This window comes from Branchiostoma floridae, chromosome 12 (genome assembly GCF_000003815.2).
Source record: "Branchiostoma floridae strain S238N-H82 chromosome 12, Bfl_VNyyK, whole genome shotgun sequence".
In the NCBI taxonomy this organism is placed as follows: domain Eukaryota; kingdom Metazoa; phylum Chordata; class Leptocardii; order Amphioxiformes; family Branchiostomatidae; genus Branchiostoma; species Branchiostoma floridae.
The window spans coordinates 14,508,256-14,531,671 of NC_049990.1; the positions used below are offsets into that span (position 1 = coordinate 14,508,256).

The 23,416-nt window shown below is 38.1% G+C and overlaps 1 protein-coding gene across 1 annotated transcript; it reads left to right on the forward strand.

Moving 5' to 3' along the window:
• Window positions 1–1,181: 1,181 nt before the first annotated feature.
• On the forward strand, window positions 1,182–4,882 carry LOC118427028 (polycystin-2-like). Its single transcript, XM_035836665.1, has 4 exons — window positions 1,182–1,187; window positions 1,629–1,746; window positions 2,025–2,363; window positions 2,877–4,882. Exons 1-4 carry the CDS (start codon window positions 1,182–1,184, stop codon window positions 3,671–3,673), a joined length of 1,260 nt encoding a protein of 419 aa, XP_035692558.1. The 3' UTR covers window positions 3,674–4,882.
• Window positions 4,883–23,416: the final 18,534 nt, after the last annotated feature.

Here is a 23,416-nt window from a genome sequence, read left to right on the forward strand (position 1 = left end):
GGAGTATATACGTAGAATCGACAGTTGTCTGCTTGATGATTGACTGTAATCTGGGAGCTCGTCCATGGTGGCAAACACGATGTGCTTTAACGTGCTGCGTCATGTAGAAGGCCAGTGGGCTACGCGCTTGGTACGCCATGAGCATGATCAGACTTTTAATAGTTTTAATGCTATTTCAATTTGACTTTTAGCCATTGTACTCGCATCTGCATTTTAGACACTGTAATCGTATATTTATTCATTATAATATTCATGCTATACGTCTTATGTGTATTGTTTATGTTACAATGTTTTTGTGAATAGCAATTATGTAACGTTGAACAATGTAAACAAGCCTGATAATTCGGCTTTCGAGCCGCAAGTTGGCTGTGATACAAATAAACCATTCTCTCTCTCTCTCTCTCAAGAACTCCATCTGAATCTAAACACGTAAAATGCATAAGATGTTCTATGTATATTTCCTGTTGATTCTGTTTGATTCATTTTTTTTTACTGTTGGACATTTGACAGGCGACAATCCTTCCGTAACAACTTTTGATCTGGGCTAAATCAGTCCGCCCTTTGTACAAGTTTCCTACTACACGATTGTCCAACTCTCATTCCACCACCTTGGAACCCCTCTAGGAAAAACAAACACACCAAGACATACAAACAACCTGAAAACAATGGTACTTAGGATTCACTAACAACAAAAACGTTTGCTTTCCAGATCAAGGACATCCCATCCTTCTGGGATTGGGTAAGAGACAGTCTGATTCCAGCAACACACTCACAAGACTGGTACAACGGCGAAACCAACCCAAACAGCATGATACTCCCGGACATGTTAACCCATCAACTTGGCACGGCACAACTTAGACAGGTCCGGCTGAAACCAGGTATGAAAGAGTCTATCCTATAACTTTGCAACCATTGCGGGCATGTATGATATAATAGAAGGCTACTGTTTCTCCGTAGAGAGTAAGGAAATTGTTGCCAAACATATTTTCATTTTAACTGCAGGTCAACTCTGCGAGGCACCTGAAAAGATGCAAGACTTTGCGCCACGATGTACCGTCGCGTTCACCAATTTAAAGGCAGACACAGAAGACTACATACAGGTAACTCTAAATCTCCGCATGCATATACAATATAGATGGCTTATCTACCCTTTGTCCTGATGTTTCCCTAAAGTCGTGGCTATGTACGTATGTAAGTATGAAGCATTTTATCAATATCCACCAATTTTCTATTTATTGTAGTCATTTCCTCCCATTCGCATCGTTTTGAAAATCAGTAGGTTAGAGGCGATCTTGGAGGATCGTGTTCGTCATGCCTAGAAATCTACGAGGATATTGTCAAATGTTTGATGAGGACTTCCTTGGTATTTCAGCTAAAAAAGTGATAATCTGATTTTAAGCCAATCGAGTTGGCCAGCACACCTCAGGTCGCAGCTCAATTACCCATTTTTTTCACTCTTAGCTAAAGTCACGAGTGTTGTCTGCAGACTAATCTACACAATGATGTAAAGTTGGGCTACATTCAGAAAAAGATTCATACTTTATGATTATGCCCAAAAAAGTTGTACATCTTCTTGTCGGGTAACGCTGAAAACATATTCAATATCATTGATTCTGTTTTCACCTCAGGGATGGATTCCGTACAACAACACCGTCAACTCTACTGACACGGTCCCCACTCCACCGTCTCTTATAATTACCAGCCAAGATACGCCGTGGAACTTCACATTTGTCTCCCTGACTGACAGTAAGCTTGTTCTTATGTCTTTTTTTATAAACTTTGGTTGGTGCTTTTGCGCTAACTTGATAACACTAGATCTATTTATTAATACTAGAATTAATTAACATATTATTAATGACTATGTAGTCTGGGACAGCCTCAACATAAGTATAAAACAGCTCTATATTCCTGAGATGCGCTTTAACCAAGGACAAGCACAGACATACACGCACTACAAAGAATGCCTCCATTTTTTATCGAGGTAAAACACCAAACACGCTTTGACATCTCGCTTGCTTTACCAGGCTTTCCGTTCGTCGGCAAACATGGCACATACTTCGGCGGTGGCTACACAACAACACTAGGAACTACACTGACATCGAGTGCAACATTGTCAGCATACCTGGAGCAGTACAACTGGCTGGACGAGCGAACCCGTGCCGTCTTCGTGGAGCTGATCCTCTTCAACCCACACGCCAACCTGTTCTCTGTGGTGTCGATGTTTGTGGAGTTCACCCAGCTTGGAGCTGCCTTTACGAGTGGAGAGGTTGTGTCACTGAGGCTTATTCAACATGGTGCCGTCCTTCTGCTTGTTCTTCGGGCTCTGTCAGCGGCATTCCTGATTTTCTTCGCAGTAATTGGAGGTGAGACATAATACTTTGCTAACACTCGGTTTACTTTTATTCCGAAACGTATTGTTTTTATTGGAGATAGACAGCAGGGTTCAAAACGGGACATCCCACTGCAGTAGCAAGGAAACAACCAGTGGGAAACTATTTAACAATGGATTTTGTAGGCCCAGAGCTAAACAAAGAATACATATCATGAACACTAATCCAGAGCTTTGTGATTTATTTTGTTTACCACAAAATCACAAAACAATATCGCTGCTCACTTCTGGTAGAAGGTGGAGCTAGTACTACTAGATGATTTTTTTTTACCTAGAGCTGACAGTCTGTTACAATTATAAATATACTTGTATAATGTATAGTTGTGGCTCCAAGCTTAAGAGTGGCCTTTGCATCACACCTTGAAGTCACTTTAGAATCTTGTTATGTGATGAGCAGGGAGTACAAACAATAACCTTCTTGGTTAACACGATTTTCAACACGTCTGTCACCAAGGGCATACATTTGTCATACTCTGTGTCGTTTCAGCCAAGAGCCTCTTTAAACGACCACTTGAATACCTGGGTGAGTTTTGGAGCTGGGTGGAAATCTCAGTCGTCGTCGTCGGTTTCGGCAGCCTCGGAGTCTATTTCAACGCACAGGGCATCATCGACGAAGCCGCCGATCAACGTCGCTCTGGAAACACCGTGTTTGAGATCTACAAAAGCGCAGTGAACTGGTTTCAAATTTACACCTACCTGTTAGCATTTCTCATTTGCTGTGCCACAGTCAAGCTTATTCGGCTTTTACGGTTCAACTCACACGTCTATGCTCTTAGCATGACGATTAAAAAGTCATTTAATCCAGTCATGAAGTTCTTTTTCGTAGCTGGCATTATTCTCATGGCATTTACACAGATGGGTAATATTCTGTTTGGCATCAAACTCCAGGATTACAAGAACATCCTGACCAGTCTGACCAGCCTGTGTACCATGATGTTAGGTAGTTTTGATTTTGATGCTCTCGTAGATGGCCACTATATTCTCGGCCCTACGATGTTCTTCACCTACCAGGCAATCATGCAGTTCATATTACTGAGCATGTTTATGACCATTATCATGGATGTGTACGCTGAGGAAAGTCAGGATTCGAACACTAATGATTTACAGATGATCGCATTTGTAAAGGATTCAACCTCTGATGCGGTAGGCAAAGCGAAATATACTATTTCAGAGGCTAGAAAGCGAAAGCCGATGAAAACTGACAAGACAGAAGTCCCTGATCCTAGAAATCTGAACAAATTTGCAGGTTACCTTCATGAACTTGACGACCCGAATAGACTTTAGACCGAATTAACAGATAACACGTACCAACAACAGTTTGGAAACCTTATCTCTCCATAAAACAAAACATTCTGATTATGCAAATGCCTTTAACATCTACATAATTTATGTTTGGTTATGACAACTTTAAATAACGTATACAGGTAGAATGATGACAGTCCAATCATTTACTATCGCACGAATATTAGACTATCATTTGCATAATTGGCATCTATTTGAGTCTGATGATTTTAATGCAAATTAAATTCCAATATATTATGTACATATCTTTCTAAGCTACCACATGCTAAATACCATGGAAATAATTTCTGCTCATTTGTTCATTTATTTTCGTGTGAAAATTTTTGCAATATGCCCCTGCAGTTTCAGAGCATGCTACTAGGGGGACCAAATATAACTTCGTTCTTACTCTTTAAATCTATGTGAACAATATCTTAAGACCATAGCACGTCAAAGAAAAAAGATACCTAAAACGAAAGTTCTTCTGCAATGCCAAGGTCACATACAAGGGGACCCAAAATCAAAGAATGTGTATCTAGTCAAAATAAAGGTTAGGTATGTATTTAATACTATGTACATAAGTATTTAACCCCCTACAGAAAAAACAACAACTCCATTTTGTCATCGTTTACTTTAGTGTTACATAAGGCTGTCAATTGTAGCATATGTTGTGTATTAAGGTTTGATGTATTTAAGTGAATGTAGTGTGAGAGCAACATTACTTAGAGTAGCCACCTATATATAATCAGTGAACGATATAAACTATTTGTATTTGCCTGATATTTATTTATTTACAAACCCTGCTTGTGTATTTGTTTTATTCTTTGAGCTTAGATTGCATATTATTGTTCTTTTAAACCTTTTTTAGCAGTAAAGAGGCTCAACCAAAAAAAACATCTTAACATATTGCAATCGTTTCTGAGCAAAATGAACAGACTTCAGATCCAATGAAAAGATCGCAAAATGTGTTATAACAGGTGTTTGTAGTTTTACATTATATTGTTGAGGATACTTAATCTAGTCTGTAGCATTTTTACGTTTTTTGGCAAGAAATCCATAACTTATAGAATGTAAGTTAATATTGAATTGACTAACCTTTTTATCACGTAACATTATGACATCTAAAGCCTCATGATTATCTATATTTATTCAAGAACATAAAAATGTATATTTCAATAAACAGTCAATGTTGATCTTTTGTGAAACATTGTACCCGTTCTACGTATTGCTCTCATTAAAATGTTTATCCGAGAGGACTAAAAATGCAACTATCACGAGTCATCATTGCATCATTTTGTGGCCGTGTGAATTTATGACTTTGTAGGATAGCAGTGACATGTAAACAGACTCTGATATGGCTGGGGTCCTAACAAAATCTCTCTTAGTCAGTCGTACTTTCTTACTCACTTCGTTCAATGGTCAATACTCATCGCCTTGAGCTCCCCAAAGGACACATTAGATCACAAGTTTGTTCACCTAAGCCACTTTACGCATGTAATGAAATGGACATCGAACAAATAGATTTCTTCTGCCAGAATGCACGTTTTATCACGCCCAGTGAGGGTAAGGGCGATAAAGAATTATCACAAAACATCACAGTAAAGATTCTGAAATGGTCATCAATTATAATTATGCATTTAAATAGATATACTGTATATCAAAATTAAAAGCCGGCGAATTCCTTTAGATATACGTAAAAACCGTGAAAGAATGAACGTACTATTTGATTCAGTTGCATAAGATAACAAACCAAATGCTTGTTGTCGTTGCTAATCCACCGCGAACTTAAAACCACTGCGAACATTTTTCCATGGCAGTATGAGATTACAGTGCATGGTGCTACCGTGAACTTAAAAACACCGTGAACAGTCCTGTTTGTCGCTGCCGCGTAATAAAATCCCCGCGAACTTAAAGGCGAGCTTTGCCAATGCCCTTGATTACAAGAGCTGACGCACATTAGTTGCTAGGTCTGACGTATGTTTGTTACTAGGGTTGACGACTTGACGTACATGAGTTGCTAGGGCTGACGTATGTTGGTTTTTAGGGCTGACGTACGTTAGTTGCTAGGACTGACGTACGTTAGATGCTAGGACTGACGTACGTTAGTTGCTAGGTCTGACGTACGTTAGTTGCTAGGGCTGACGTAGTTAGTTGCTAGGGCTGACGTACGTTAGTTGCTAGGGCTGACGTACGTTAGTTGCTAGGTCTGGCGTACGTTAGTTGCTAGGGCTGACGTAGTTAGTTGCTAGGGCTGACGTACGTTAGTTGCTAGGGCTGACGTACGTTAGTTGCTAGGGCTGACGTAGTTAGTTGCTAGGGCTGACGTAGTTAGTTGCTAGGGCTGACGTAGTTAGTTGCTAGGGCTGATGTTGTTAGTTGCTAGGGCTGACGTAGTTAGTTGCTAGGGCTGACGTAGTTAGTTGCTAGGGCTGACGTACGTTGGTTGCTAAGGCTGACGTACGTAGTCGTTTCTCGGACTAATGCATCATTGAAGACATCGTAGGCCTCACAGGGAATATGATTTCTCGATACAAGTACCAATGAGTTGCCTTGAGTAAGAACCCCCTCCCGTTAATCCAATATACATATGTGTATGAATCCATCTGCAAATTTGCCAGTCAAAGCTGAAAGTCTTGGACTTGAGGGGCACCTGTTGTGAAGAAATGCATGATTAAGACCTTTAAGTCTGAAATAAGGCATTTTTTGGCAAAGGGATGATGCATGCGGGTACCCGTTGTAGTCGCTACCCATGATCATTTATGCCGTCGTCGAGAACAAAACTTGTTGAGGTGATTACACCAGTAGCAACAATTACCTTATTGTCTAGACCTTTCACGAAAAAAATGGGTCGGCGAATTGGACAGAAATAATTGGAAATAGCTGAAATTAATTTAATTAATCATTCAAAGCATCGCAACTCTAATCTCAGACAAATTTGCATGTGACCAATTCCTTGTCATCTCGTTTTATCTTAAAATTTTAAGGCACGGACGCACCAAAATATATAGATTTGTATGCTATGTAATGCTTGGATTTGCATAGGTTTGAAATTTTATCGACGGGCCTGAACTATAGAAAATTACCTCAGGTTTACTTGTTGAGCGTGTAAGCATTCAGGAATGCAGACATTGGATATTTATCTTAAAATCTCAATCAAGTTTTTTTCTGTGCACGTATGAACATTTTCATTAAAAAACATGTGTCCCTTTGCCAATATCTTTGCCAATTTACATATAACATAAGTTAGGTGTAACATTTCCTAACGTATTTTTATATTCTTTATTACACTTCTAATATTCTTTATTACACTTCTATAATCTAGCTGATGAATACGGCGATGATTATGCTAGGTGTTGCAAATTTCGCCAGGAGACATAATTGCGTGATGCTGTTATTGTATATGTTTATTTGCTACCATGGCTTACCCTAACAATAGCTTTCTACTAGTTTTGTAGCCCAAGGTGCATTTCTCTCTATCCGACCGAATAAATCAAATCAGATAAAAAGAAGTGCTGTCTGCATTAGTAATTGATGTAGATAGTCACCGTGTTATCCCTTATATCAGTCACTACCAGCTGTCCTTGTGTTCCAACAGCAATGCGATCTACCATCCTCAGCCCAGTAACAACATGGCGAACGAACTGTCCACGGCTTGTAAACATGGACACCCGACCATTTGCACGCCGGCTCCCCCCGTCTGTCACAAAAATATGACCTGAAATGTCCGTACAGATTCCTTTGGGATATTCTAGGGCACTATCAAGGCTACCTTGCTCTCCGAAACTGAACAGAAGGTGTCCGGTCTGGTTATAGACGTGAACAACGTTACTTCCTAGCGTAAGAATGTTTCCAGCCCTGTTTACCGCGATGGAGTCTGAAAATGAATTCTCAAGCTTTCTAACAAACGAGCCGTTCTGATGATATATGTAAAGCTGGTGTCTTACAACTCTATCACTTTTTGTGACGAGAATATAATTATTTTTTATATCCACTGCAATCGCTCGAACGCGTTTACTACATGGCACCTCGAACGTATTTAAAACTTTACCATTATTGTTGTATTTCACAACATAGGAGCCAGCAAATTTAACATAACCCACTACCCACAGGTTGTCATTGCCGTCAATAGACAGGCTTTCGGGATTTATGGTACTGAGAGCTTTCCTGGGTACAGTTGTCAAGAAATGACGAATGTAAACACCCTTCATGTTGAATACTTGGATTCGACTGTTGTCTTCATCAGCTACAAATATCTCGTTTCTAGAAGAAACGACAACTCCACTTAGACGAGCGAACTTCCCCAGTGTCGATCCCCATCCACCAAACGTGATGACGTGACGTTTTTCACCATCTTCTGTCGTTCCTACAACGATACAATATTCATAATGGGTATTGCAGATTGTTATTGGTATCATTATTAGGGATTTGTTGTAGACATGTATTATAATTATCATTAGGGATTCATTACGTCTTTTCAGAGTGAGGTATGTACTAGTCTGGTCCCCAAATGAGGTCGATTATGTTTGTATTTTTAATAGTTATTTCATACAATGAGGGGTGCCGGAATAATCATGTGTGTCTTACGAAATACATACAAATCTAACGGAATAATTACCATCTACCACGAATAAGAAACAAAATTCAAGTCATAATTTATACGATTTATAGAACGAGTGCCTAACTTACACAAATCCTTAGTCTCGTCTGATCAGTTCTTCCCAATTATAAAGTTATACCGCCGGCGGCATTAGATTGGATAAACCATATTCCTTTAGATTGGATAAACTTTATTTCTATACAAGTCCAGGATCAACTAGGTAAGACACGGAAGTCTTTAGGCAAATTTGACACTCACTCAGCGCGACTCAGGTACTGGTCCAAAACTTAATCAATACCGGTTGTATTCTGTGAAAAGTATTTGAGTTCCAATAATATATCAGTTATAAACAAGATCTGCATAGGTTGTAGTGGTGTATCGGATTAAATCCGAAAAATCCGTAAAATTTCTGGTAAAAAATCGTATTGCATATCAGTATTGAGGCAAATTTATCAATGATTTGAGAATATGGTAATATCTAACCCGAAGGCAGTGGAATACAGACAAATAGGTAAAGTCTCTTGGGTATAAGCAAAATTACTATATGTGCTTACTCGCTAAGTTGGTACTCGCTAGGTTGGTAGTGGTATGTAAGTCCTTATCCAAGGATGTGGTTTCCTGGACTGTTCGCATCTCAGTCTGTAAGCTTCCTTCGGTAGGCAACAATTCCTTTAAGATTCGACATTAAAAGGGGTTAAATGTGTATCATTAAATTATGCTGTAAACACAACAGTGTACGACGTGGTTGTCGGTGTATCCCTTACCTTGGTGTGAGCTGTTTTGGGTGGCGGCGTTTTGAAAAGAGATTACAAATTCTTTTCACTTAGGCAAGTCAAACAACTAAAAATATATTAGCTTTTTTTTAAAAGATCAAATTTTTAGTAAGTAGTGAAGCAGCAACATCAGTTTGGCTGGGTAGGGTCCTGATGGAACAACGTCCCTTGTTTACGTGTATTATTATTATTTTCTTAGCTGTCGGTAATTTGTCCTTTGAACATCATTTCATAGATTACGATACTGAGCTTTATCATTTACACTTGCCAAAATATCCCTTACACTTAACTGAGCCTCGAAGGATAATACTGTAATCAGCAAAGTGTGATGTATAGTTTTTGTCAGGGGAGAATGAGGCACTAGAAATCAATTTACCTTGATAGTCCCTGTTGGTTCTGTAGGGTACGGATAGTTGTGTTGATGGGTTTCCTGGGGCGAAACGATGAAGATTCCTATCAGGATCATCGCTACTGCAGCGGCTGCCGTGATCACTCCACAAACCAGCTGTGCGCATGAGCGGGAAAGGCGCATCGGGCCACGAGGTGCAGGTGTCCCATCTGTAGCAACTTTGATAATGTAAGTTACAGACATAGTTAAACTGTACAATAAGCAATGTGTAGTACAAAGATAATGCGTTGATCATGCATTAGGCTTTCTTTAAACTCTCTTTAAGCTTTCTTAAAAATTGTGTCAATGCCATTCAGTCTGATTTAAGTTAATTTGGTAACAGTATGACAGTCAGTAGCCTGTTTTGATGAATATTTCAGTTTATGCTGCAATGCCGATCCATACGTTTAATTGCACAATAAATCAATTACCACTTCTACGTTCTATTAGTTAAATTTAAATTGTTACCAATTAAATTATACTGCAGAACAAATAAAAGTCATAATGTTCTAGCATTATCCTTTTAAACAATCTATAGAAAAAGGGCGCTGGCCTTAGATGCCCCTTCCCGTCCTGATATGTGTATAAGTGCAAAACACCAATTAAATGTCTTTAGATTTAACAGTGCTTATGGTTCCAAATAGAAAGAATTTCAGACATACATAGAATTATGAGTCAGGTATTAAATACAGGTATATCAGATAAAAAGATAAAGTGAATCCATCATCAAATAAAAAGTTAGTTAAAGGTCTTGCTACTGAATAAAATTACATACAGTATGTGACATACCTGAAGGAAGGTTGGTACTTTCGGCTGGTTCATCAACATCCTGGTACACATGTTCATCATCATCTACATCATCATTTTCATAAACATCTTTGGTTACATTATCATCATTTTCATACACATTTTCAGTTACATCATCATCAATTTCGTATACATCTTTAGACACATCATCATTATTTTCATATACAATTTCAGCCAAGTCATCATTTTCATATACATCTTCAGCCTCATTATTATCATTTTCATATACATCCTCAGCCATATGATTATCATTTTCATATACAGCCACATTATCATTACTTTCACATACATCTTCAGCTAAATCATTATCATTTTCATATACATCTTTGGTCACATTATTATCATTTTCACACACATATTCAGCCGCATCATCATTTCTATACACGTCATCAGCCATAATATTATCATTGTCATATACGTCTTTAGCCACATCATCATCATTTTCATATAAATTTTTGGTCACATTGTCATCATTTGCATACACATCCTGAGACACTTCATCATCATTTTTATATTTATCCTCAGCCACATCATCATTATTTTCATATGAATCTTCAGTAAAGTCATCATCATTTTCATGTACAGCTTTCGTCACATGATCATTATTCCCATACACATCGTCATTCAAATGATCATCATTTTCACATGCGTATTCAGGCAAATTATCATTATTTTTATATACATCTTCAGCCGTGTCATCATTTTCAAATACATATTCGACCATGTTATTATCATTTTCATTTAGAATTACATCCTCAGCAACAATATCATTATTTTCATCCAAAAGTACACCTTCAACCACATAATTATTACTTTTATATAAAGGTACATCGTGAGCCTCAGCATTATTATCATTCCCGTATAAATAATGGACATCTGTAGCCAAGACGGCATCTGCCCCATGTTTATGATCAACGGTGGCTTCCAAAAGCTGAGTCTGTATGGACCGTGGTTCCACAGTAGCACTAGAAGTTACTCCACCTTGCGTTGTCTGAATATTGCGGACGTCACTTTGCTGCATCGTTATCGTATGGAGTTCCTTTGAGATACCTGATGGTGCAGAGCAATTGAAAACTAAACCAAAACCCGTTACTGTATGCTTTTAATTTTTTTTAGATGTTCAATTGCTCCATTGTGTTCAATTTGATATTTTTCTGATATCATTAGTATTTGAAATGCTACTTTATTTGCTTTATTGTTCATAACTAATATTAATACCGACAGGGAAGTCGCCAAAAGCTACTGGCAAAGAGATCGCCCCCAACTACTGGTTGTCAGGACAGGCGCCCAGAGCTACTATCAGGCAATCTCCCCTAAATATCCTTTAATCTAATGAAATCAAGACGAGATGACTGGATGATTTAGACTTGAGACTAAGCAACCGCCCAAACAAGTCATTATTCCCACTTCTTGAATGTCTTTAAACGTTGCATTCCGATCCAAGATGGCTTGATTTCCATTGCATTTAATAATCTGATAATCAATATGAAAAGGGGAATAAGTGGATTTTCCTTATCATTTTGGAATCTGGGGCTTGCTTTATCATGATACATTTTATCCATGATCATCATCATCACTTCGTTCTTCATCTATAATATTTGGAAAAATCTTTTCGTAGTGCCAATTAACACTGAACAATTTACTTTAGAATAAAAAGAAAACTATAATTGTTGTTCATTTTTGTTTGAAAACACAAAAGATGGTTTGTTCCTGTGGATATTTTCTGTTATCTCTGCAAAAACTTCCTGATAATTGGCAATGATCAACTCATAAATACATGTATAACGATTCTTACCTACCTTATGCGCATGTATCACCGGGAAAATCTTGTCTTTTCGGGCCTCTTCTGTGACGTAAGACTGATAGTCGTCTCCTGATTTCTCTCCTGGTGGATAAACTTGAATGTCTACGCAATAGGTCAGTCAGTGACCAGGTTCATTTATACCAAGAACTGTTCGCAAGGTATAAAAGACAAGGTAGATCCACGTCCCTTAAAAACGTCGACGAAAAGAAGAAGTGTGGAAGTGGTTGCTCTGTTGGTAAAACGGCGCTAGTAGGATACCGCGTACCATGCTAGTAGGGCTAGAGTAATTGTCTAGACATTTAGCAAAAAAATTAGAATCGAATTTTGAAAGAATGATTATAACTATTGTTTCTCAAATCGCGGACCTACATCGTCGCGATTAAAAAAAAACACGTCCTGATTATTTCTCTGTGCTACGTTACTGACCTAGTTCTTTCCCACATTTATTACAGCAAAACTTTGCCTCTTTTGAGTTGTCACCTAAGGTTGGTATAGCTATCCCTATTTATTTCCTTGGCGGTAGATTTAAATGCGTACAACTGGGTAGATTAGTAAGTGGCCATGTCTACTAATGCAAAGACCTTTTTGCAAGGTACGAACGAGTGTTTGGAGTACAGTTCCCTTATAAAACGGCAGCACAAACTAGAAGTATTGTTGTGGTTTATGTGGCGCTACTCGAAACACTCTAACAGCTGTAAACTAATTGTCTAGAACTTCCACAAGAAAATAGTTCAGCTTCAGACAGAATTGATTGAAAATGTGGAAGTCATTGAGAGGTAAGGAATAATATTTCTTGTAGCATCCTGGTTAATTCACAACAAACATTCCAACACAAAACTTAAATAACTTCATGCTCTTTGTCCAAAAAGTTCTGTATTATTTTACATCTACAAGTTACCAACAGCGGCCTTTATTTTTTTCATTCGATCACATAGTGATGAAATATTAAAATATACAATATCCTTCTGCAATCTGTGTATGCATTGATATCTAGCTTGGCCTATATAAAATCTACATATGAAAGCCTATTTTCTATTCATCTCTTTTACATGTTTTAAATATTCCATGTTCATAGTATCAAAAACGCCCCCTTCCGAAACAACATGATCTGACAAGAACGGTACCAGCAAGGGCGTTGTTTTTTTAAAGGGGCACAAGATTACTGACATAACAACGGATTGGAACCCCAAACCTCTGGGTTATGAGTCGAAAAAAACTACCGTTGCTTCACTCTAACCCAGTGTTGCTATGCAGTAGTCACTATAACATGGGTGCTAGACGTGACCAATCTTGAGTATTTTGCTTGCATAAATGCACTAGCAATATTAGTAGCTCTCACAATAGTCGTAAAAATATTCATTGAGAAAATGTGACAATTCGTTCCCACTGCACACTGAATCATTTTAGCTGCGATTTCTTGGTATCCTTAACTCCCCCTATTCTTCTCGGGAGGTAAGGTATCTCAATATTAAAATCTTTAAGTTAACTAAATTGTCTACAACGCGACATTTGTTTACACGATCCTGTGACATTGCTTAAAAGATACCAAAAACAGCAAACTGGGCAGCCATATTGTAAGCATGATTCGCAGTATTCAAGTAACGCGTTCCTTCTTATAGATAACGTTATAGTCAACAAGCCAGGTTTCTATGACAAGGGTTAGAATGATACAATAGTATGGGCGTGGGTGTAAATTTGCTTTATGTGAATTATGAAATACATCTAAATTAGTTTGGAATAAACATAAAATCGTCGCAGTGTAAGTCAGATATTATAGCAGCAACACTCGTATTGCCCAGGATGTTTTCTCAGTACCAGTTTTGTCAGACAACAAATCAAGCTATTACCATTTCTTAGCTTCCCCTTCCATGATTTTCTTTCCACTAAGGTATTTCTTTTTTAATTTCTGCCGAACCTAATTCGCTTTGTCTTACTGAGGTTCAAACCTTAACACAAGAGTTTGACGTATACTTCTAAACTGAATTTCCGTGTCACTATTATCTAATATGCTGCAGTAAAGGTGTTAACAGAACACGTCTCTGTCTTTGTTATCGTGAAAAGGAGTTATTGTTTTGGGTGTGTCAGTCTGTTTTATGAGTAATTGTGATTTATCTTTTATATCAGCTGCACGTAAGAACCTTTTAGTGAGTTGTGATGATATTTTATATTATGTGGGTGTCGACGAGACAGAGATTGATATTTGCCCCTTCACCCCTCTTCTATGACCTTAAAAATGTAGTTATAGTAGACTCTGCTGATTTGTCCGTAACAAACTGTGGTCTGATTTTTGGTGGTAGATGGCACGTTGCGTTAGTAATGAGTGGTGTATGTGAAGGTCCCCTGCCAGCCTGTATATACGTATTAAAAGCAAAATTACAGTATAAAGCTGAAGTGTTACGTACGGACATATATGCATATTGAACGGAATTCTACCAGGCGCAGGCAATATCAGTTACTTGCAAAGCCTGAAACGCTCCTTATTTGGCAATAGCACTCTTAAAAGAGTTTGAATGATGCAATAGTGTGGGCGTGGGAGTAAATGTAATTCTAAATTAGTCTGGACCGTAAACAAACCCCTGCTTTCTAAGTCCTGTATAGCAGCAACACGCACGTATATTTCAAGAGAAGAGGTTTTTTCAGTGCAATCCTGGTCTCTGTCCTAAAACTAAGGTATCTCTAGTTTTTAGAATTCCTTTTAATGTGTTTCGTTCCTATGATTTTATCTAAATATTCTTCTTCTATGAACCAAACACACGTCCGTCCAAAGGCTACCGTCGTGTTAGTGTCTAGAAAAGATAACCTAGATAGGCAATGTGCAGACAATCTAACGCTTGTAGTCACAGCTGTAGGAAGGACTGGTGGCATTGTTACTTCATATCTTTATCGTTCTTTTTTGTGTTTAATCAAGCATTATTAAACAACGGTTTAATTTTATGCCAATTATGCCATAAGGTGCCAATTCATTACTTATATTTCGAAATCAATTTGCTCTTTGCTTTTTTTTAATTTTGCGTCTTAACTGATTTTTAAATATCTAGCTTTTCGAAAATAACATATAACGACGTCAGAAGACGTTAGGTTCACTACACAGCTTTCAAATATACGCTCCGACTCTACAAAAAATCTACGAAGGCATTGGTCTCTCTTTGCGCTAGATGTAAAGAGTCCATTCAAGTAATTCTAGAGTGGTTAAATACAATTTTGATGAAAAATATTACAAATCACAGGTATTTATTTATATACTTGTTAATATACAATATGATTGTGGCAGTTGGATGTGTCTGTATTTTTCAACCATAAATCAAATATTTTGCCCTCTTGTGCTTACTTAACATGAGTACCATCCTCCGTAGTGACCACTGGCTCAATACTTTTGCTTGGTAACCACAAGCAAAAGCCAGAGGTCACTATGGAGGATGGTACTCAGGCTTTATGTGCTCTACCATTCCCGTATGTTTTCGACACTGATAGTTATGGCTTAGTTTGTTGCAAGCTTAGTATCATAATTCAAAAGATATAGTTAAATTGTTATGATATTCACTATGTTTGGTAAATAAAAGAACATATCTGATTATTGGCCTCCTTTTTGCAAAACGCAGAAATGGCGACTATTGAGACCCCGGCACAACATCATACAAAAGGGGAAGACGTGGGTGTCGCGGAATCGAGCTCACGGCGTCAGCAGGCAAAGTATGAGGATAAAGCAAACGATGAAGATATGGATGTCCCAAAGGTCTTCTCAGGACATCAACCCTATTCGCACAGAGAAAACGCGCAATCTCCAACACGAGGGGAAAATGTCGATAAAGCAAAAGAAGAGGTGTCCTCCTCCATCAATGAAAACAATCTAGAAATCCGAAGCAAGGATGCCACTCGTGGAAAGCAAGCCTATGATCAAACCATCATTAAAAAACAGAAGGGAGCTACCCTGTATGGTTCTCTTCCTTGTATCTACACCAACATGTCTCCTGGCAGGGATGGGCCTGGATACATTCATGCTGGAGACCGCATAGTGGTGTGTTCGGGACATGAATCAGAACAAACATACGATTACCAAGGGGCTGAAGAAGTCAGTGAGGGATATGAGGAAGATAATTTCTCCCACTACTATAAAAATCCAGAGGGTGTTCACGTCTACAAAGTGCCTGAAGAAATAGACAAGTCGTTCGATGAAGGGTCTTGCTCCAACAACTACGACAAACCGGAGGACGTTGTTTACGAGAACAAAAATCCTATGGAAGTCAGGGAGGGATGTAAGGACGACGATCATTCCTCCCACTACTATAAAAATCCAGAGGACGTTCACGTCTACAAAGTGCCTGAAGAAATAGACAAGACGTTTGATGAGGGGTCTTGCTCCAACAACTACGACAAACCGGAGGATGTCGTTTATGAGTACAAAGATCCTATGGATGTCAAGGATGGGTGTAAGGATGACTATCATTTCTCCCACTACTATAAAAATGCAGAGGACGTTCACTGCTACAAAGTGCCGGAGGAAGTAAACAAGACGGTTGATGAAGAGTCTTGCTCCAACAACTACGACAAACCAGAGGATGTTGTTTACGAGTACAAAGATCCTATGGATGTCAGCTTCGCATACCGGACTAGAGGTATGTTATAACATGTTAATACAGCATTTAAACTTTTTCTGCATGGCATGCATCGCCAGACCGCACCATTTTTATTTGTTCTCTGATTCGTCTGCTAAATTTTCAAAAAAATTAAGTCCCGAGAAAAAATAGTACAGGTCACAAACATGTAAATATTACCATTCAGAGCCACATACACATCATCTAGGTCTAAAACAAAGCTCAGAACATTAGTAAAAAAAATCGTGCCATTAAACTCCTTGGGCTTCTTTTTTTGTTATTTGAGCCATAACATATCTTAATCCCAGACCTTATGAAAATAAAACTATTTTCATTTTTTACTACCTGCTGGTCCAATCTTTTTCTGAACAAATTGGAGAAGCAACAAATAAATCTTCGTTGTGGCTTAACCATAAGTTACATAAGAATCAAACATTTTCAAATATGTGATGCATGTAGTGAAGAATGTTTTCTTTTTTGTATCAAAATCTATTGAATATTTAGAGTATTAGTTTTTTTTAAATTTTCAGTCTGGTGGCCTTGACAAGAAACAAGTGTTTTATCATACCTTACGCCATACCTAAGTAATTAAAATGCATCACGAATAGTATCTATGATATAAATAAAATCACACAGCAAGATAAACAAGACAGTTTATCAAGCATGCATTTATAAACAACATATAGGTGAAAAACTGACACAAAAAATCATGATAGAAATGTTTCACTTTGGCAGATTTGTTAAAAGAGTTTCTTGAAATTATGCAATGTGATGTACCTCATGATCAATTTTACATCTAATAGTTAAGAATTCCATGTATCTGTATGATTTCTTGTATTCGTATGAAACAGAACTTTCGGGGGGAAATATTTTACACCTGTTTTACATTTACAGCACGTAAACTTTAAGCAAAACTCAAGCTTAATGTTCTTGAATTTACTGTGTTCTTTTGGGGTTGCGCAGGAACTAAAATTAAACTCTGTAAGAACCTGTGACACATCTTATGCAAGTTTATGCATTGTCCTAATATAATGGTATTCATTTGCATCATTTTTTATTCGCTACGTTAATTCATTTTTACATCCCTCTATTCCAAACCTTTGTCAATATCTAGATTTTTGACATGTAAAAATCGATAAAATGGCCTGAAAAGACCTGTTTGCCCTGTTGCCATGGTGACAACGAGCATTGCACAGAGGAAATGCTATTTTGCTGAGTGATTAGAAGTATATGTTTTTTGATCGTAGAGTTTTATTTCGTACATACACTTGCCTTTAATACATTTCCTACCACACTACCTGTTATATCTCAGACCGTGTCATGGCATGGTGGGGTGAGTGGAAATCTAGCAACGTTTATTGGCTTGCTATGGGATGTGGACTTTTGGTGGTAGCGTCTTTTGTCATCGCTGGCATCCTGGCAACTCAGACTACGTCTGGTGGGAGGGTAAGATAAGTCTTGTTTACAGGAGCCAACTGGCCTTAACTGTCAAGTCAAATTCATTGTGCAACGATTGCAATGTTTATAATGTTAGTCAAAGTGGAGTATAATGTATAATGCAACTAGCTCTATAGTAAGATTAATCTAATATTGTAAAAGATATAAGGCTACTTAGCTATGCTGGATACCATTATCTTTACTTATTCGCAAAATTCAACTATCCTGGATACCATCATCTTTAGAAACCAGTGGCTGATATTTTGTTCTTTTACTAACTACTTGGCTACCACGCGAGAGGAAAAAAATGCGCCAGTGGTTGTACGGATGATGGTACCCAGGCAAGGCTTTGGCAGTTTCCCTTAATTGTTTTTTTTTAACATCGTCTAAGGCAAAAGAACAAGGAACAAGCAAGAAATTAGAAATTAGTTGTAAAAACAAATGTCTATTCAAGTCTGTAACTTGGCTATATAGTTGCATATCAATGTGGCCTTTTTTATTTGAGTGACATTAACATTACCTGATTTCACTAGTTGGCGATCTTGCTGCAACGTCTCTGTGGCTTAATCTTTATTTTTGTAAACCTTTATTTCATATCTACAACATCTACTAACATTGGCTAGAAAAACAATAAAACGCAAACGATGTAACATGGTTATCTGATACTCATTGAACGCTCCATCAAATTAAAGTTTGCAATTTCGTCGCAGAGAGGTCACTGTCATACGTTATGGAGGTGGCTTATTATATTTTAACGTTGTTATCTTGTATCTAGGTGGCTTTTGGTTCAAAGCTGCAAGAAAATGGCACGTTTGTCTTGGAAGCCAGTACCCCATGGAATACCACCTTCTATGGAGAAAACAACTCGGCATTAGACGAGTTCACAGTCGTCGACTCAACTCCAACATATTTGCCATTTACAAACAGCAATGTTACCACTGATGCCTTACCAATAACATCTCTACTAACCACTAGTAAGTAATGTTGGTTTAAGTTTATTCAGATATCATTAATTCTAACTTTATGAATATCCTTAGCTAACTATTTTGGTGATGCTTCTTTTGAGTTCTGTAACATTTGATAACAATGGCTTATTATTGTATTGTTGTCGTTATTTGAATTTTTTACAAAAGACCCGAATAAGTGTGCCAAGAAACCATGTAAATATGGCACCTGCCAAAACAAAGGTGGAGGCTATAATTGTAAATGTTCACTATTATGGACTGGACAGAACTGCTAGCAATGTGATTTATTCTTCTGTACTATTTAAACCTTATACATTCAGCATTTACTATATATTTTATATATATAGCAGTCAACTATTCTTTCTTAGATAATAATCAAACACTGCTTTCATTTTATTTTTACATACTTAGTATCTGTAATTTAACATTGAGCTATTATCCCTTCGCTAACCATTCCACAATACATTATTCTTTCCACAGTCATTGTCGAGTGTAGTAGTAACGCCTGTCAGCATGGACAGTGCGTGAACAAAGATGGCGGCTACAAATGTACCTGCATACCCGGATGGACTGGACAGAACTGTCAGCAAGGTGCGTTTAAGAATCTTTTTTTCATAATTCCGTATTCATTATCTGTAATCTAGCATTAAGGTATTCTCCCGTAGTTAACAAGTAAACAATTCTTTTTTTCATTACACAGACATTGACGAGTGTATTGGGGGCCCATGCCAACAAGGACGCTGTGTGAACAAAGATGGCGGCTACAAATGTACCTGCTCGCCTGGATGGACTGGACAGAACTGTCAGCAAGGTAATTATCAAACTTCCTAATTCTAACATATTCATTATCTGTAAGAAAGATGGCGGCTTTAAATGTACCTGCTCACCTTGATGGACCAGAGAGAACTGTCAGCAAGGTGTTTTTAAGATTTTATTATTATTACTTACTTATCCAGTATCTGTAATCTAGCATTCAAATATTCTTCTATAGTCAACAATCACACAATATCTAATTCATTTTACAGACATTGACGAGTGATTTTTTCTACATATTCTGTAACTTCAAGCTAGCATACATGTAAAGGTTTTGCAATCTTAGTTAACCATTCCACAATAATTTATTCTTTACACAGATATTAACGAGTGTCCTCTGAGCCCCTGCCAACATGGACATTGTGTAAACAAAGATGGCGGCTACAAATGTATCTGCTCGCCTGGATGGACTGGACAGAACTGTCAGCAAGGTGTTTTAAGACTTTATACATTCTAACATATTCTGTATCTGCAATCTAGCATTAAGCTACTCTCTCTTAATTAATTATAACCATCCACTATGACATATTGATTACACAGACATTGACGAGTGTACAAGGAACCCCTGCCGACATGGACAATGTGTGAACAAAGATGGCGGCTAAAGATGTACCTGCTCACCTGGATGGACTGGACAGAACTGTCAGCAAGGTGTGTTTGAGATTTTTCTTCATTCCCCCATATTCAGTACAGTCAAACCCGTCTATAGCGGCCACTCAAGGGACTGGTCAAAATTGGCCACTATAGAGAAAATGCTGATTAATTGACCACAAGCAATAACTTAAGCTACACATGGTTTTAGTACCCTTTGATCTTTATTCACATATTACAGAAGTTTACATGTACTGCAATGATTGTTGCACCATATGTATTAAGAAAACAAAAGCTAAATTAAAGTTTTAAACGTTCTACAGTTGGTATTGTCTGAAGAGACCGGTATCTGTCGTCATATTTCTTTGATCCTTCGGCTTGGATCCTTTCATACTTTTTTTATACGCCGTCCGTGTGTTCACGCTCACGTCCACACGCCAGATTCCCCCATTATGCTAATGTAGTACTCACCAGACAAGCCTGTCATTTTAGACTTATCTCTTAATAAATATAAGAATAAAATCCTGCATTGCCTGAAGTTCATATCATCTTATCTGCGTAACAACTTATTTAGAATATTAGCATGAAAGTTCATCTGTGTTGGTAGAATACATTATGGAAATTGCTAAACTTTTTTTCCAACACGAATTAATATAGGGACTTACCCTAAATTTTCGGTCAACTCCGTCGACCTTGTTCACAGAATGACCCTATCTCCAGCAGTGACGGCAGGAACACGCCACTTTTGCAGGAGGGGGTCATAAGTATCAGAGAGTCTGTGCCGCCCCCCGTCTCATATACATATAGAGTTTGGCGGGCCATTCCATTTCCGCTGGACAAAGTCAAAATCTTAGACTCAGAACAGGATTTCTTCGCGCGAGGAGTGAAGGAGGCAGTGTACATTAGAGCCCACCGGCCCACACTCAACAGAGACGGGGGGCGGCACAGACTCTCTGATACTTATGACTCCCTCCTGCAAAAGTGGCGTGTTCCTGCCATCACTGCTGGAGATAGGGTCATTCTGTGAACAAGGTCGACGGAGTTGACCGAAAATTTAGGGTAAGTCCCTATATTAATTCGTGTTGGAAAGAAAGTTTAGCAATTTCCATTATTTTAGAATATTTTTGTTATGTAGATTAACCTCAACGATAGTGTATTTGAACGTAACTTTACCACAATTTACCTCCGTAATAGTGGTATCGTCTGTTATATCACATCATTTGTTGACGGGTAGGTAGTTTTGTAGGGTTTTAAATCCGGCGTAGGGTGTACGTGACGCTACGGCCGCTGTATGGCCGAACGCGTGCCGGACCCTAGATCGGCCGTCCGCCGTTGCCGTAATCGGCAGTGTTTCTGTATCTTCGGGACCGGAAATCGTGTGGCCGTGACCGCGTTGGACGGGTGGCCGCTAAGCCTATTTCTTAATCATTACAAATCCAAGGGACCGACAAAAAGTGGCCACCATGGCCAGGTGGCCGGTATGCAAAGGTGGCCGCTAATACAGACTTGGCTGTATCTGCAATCTATAATTATTGAGGTATTCCCCTTTAGTCAACAAGCACATGATATTTCATTCATTACACAGACATTGACGAGTGTATTGGGGGCCCGTGCCAACATGGAAGTTGTGTAAACAAAGATGGTGGCTACAAATGCACCTGCTTACCTGGATGGACTGGACATAACTGCCAGGATGGTAAGTTCGATGTTGTGGAGTTATTCCTTTAGTAATTTGATGACGTCCTCAATACGTCATATCACCGCAAATTTCTTAAAATCTTAAGATATTATGTCTACATCATTGTCAAAAAATTCGGTGGTCATAGGATAGGATATGCGAAATGCTCTGTACACAAGGCTGTCATCTTATACACAAGGATTTATCTCAATGGACCTGAAGTGCAAATTCAAATACATCATGGCATGTGACAATCCCTGCATGACAGATATAGGAAAATATATCAAAGAAGGTTTAGACATTACAAATTCCTCCATTGATTGTAAAAGCCTCCAATAACCGTAAGAAACTTATCCCATACTACAACTTCTGTATTAGTTAGATAAGCGTTAAGTTATAGAACTGTAGTTATGTAGATGCCATACTTTGTACCCCGTACAATTGTCGTGCAATAAAACAATATGATACGATAGGTCGTTATAGTGATACTTTTTACAAGAGTTGAAAATATGGATGCATATTCATAGATGGATATTGTGCGTATACATATAGATAGGCAGGCAGTGGAACCGAGTGAGGTATCCAACGTATAGTACAATTCCCAATTTTACTTCAGCTCTGCAGTGTCCCAGTACATGGAGAAAATACGACAACCACTGCTACAAACTGATGACAGACACGGTCAGCTGGTCTACAGCGAGAACACGATGCTTACAACATGGCGCAATTCTTGCCTCAATCAACAATGAGGCTGAGAACAATTTCGTCAAAAACCTCATCTCTAAGTGTGAGTAACATTCAAAAGCCTTTGTTCATAAATGTATATCTTTTCTATAAGTCTGGGTAACATTTGCAAGCTTTTGCTAAAAATGTATCTCTTTTGTCTGTACATCATAATTATAACAATTATACATTATTCCTTATCACTTCTAGCCCTTATCATCTCTTTCATCCTTAAATTTATGCTAAGAAATACATCACAAACAAAACATTTTTTTTACATTCAAATTGCAGCTTAACCTGTCTGCAGTGACCACTGCATAGGAAAAAAATGTTTAAAGCACAGAAAGTGGCTACTATATATGAGTTTATTTTCAAGTTGAAATGATAAGTAAGGAGCCCTCAAAAATTTCCAAAATTTATTGTTTTCTTTTTATGCCATATCAGTTTATCGTTTGAATAAAAAACGGCAAAATGTATGTGCCAAAATTGTTAAACATACATGCGGTGTTTACTTAAACCTGGATCTAATAGTCAATATCCAATATCTACCAAAAACAAAAGAGAGAAAAGCTCGGGCA

Coding starts and splice junctions, on each gene's coding strand:
- LOC118427028 (XM_035836665.1), top strand. Junction 1,747..2,024: donor ATTTGTCTCCCTGACTGACA/GTAAGCTTGTTC, acceptor TTGCTTTACCAG/GCTTTCCGTTCGTCGGCAAA. Junction 2,364..2,876: donor TTTCTTCGCAGTAATTGGAG/GTGAGACATAAT, acceptor GTGTCGTTTCAG/CCAAGAGCCTCTTTAAACGA.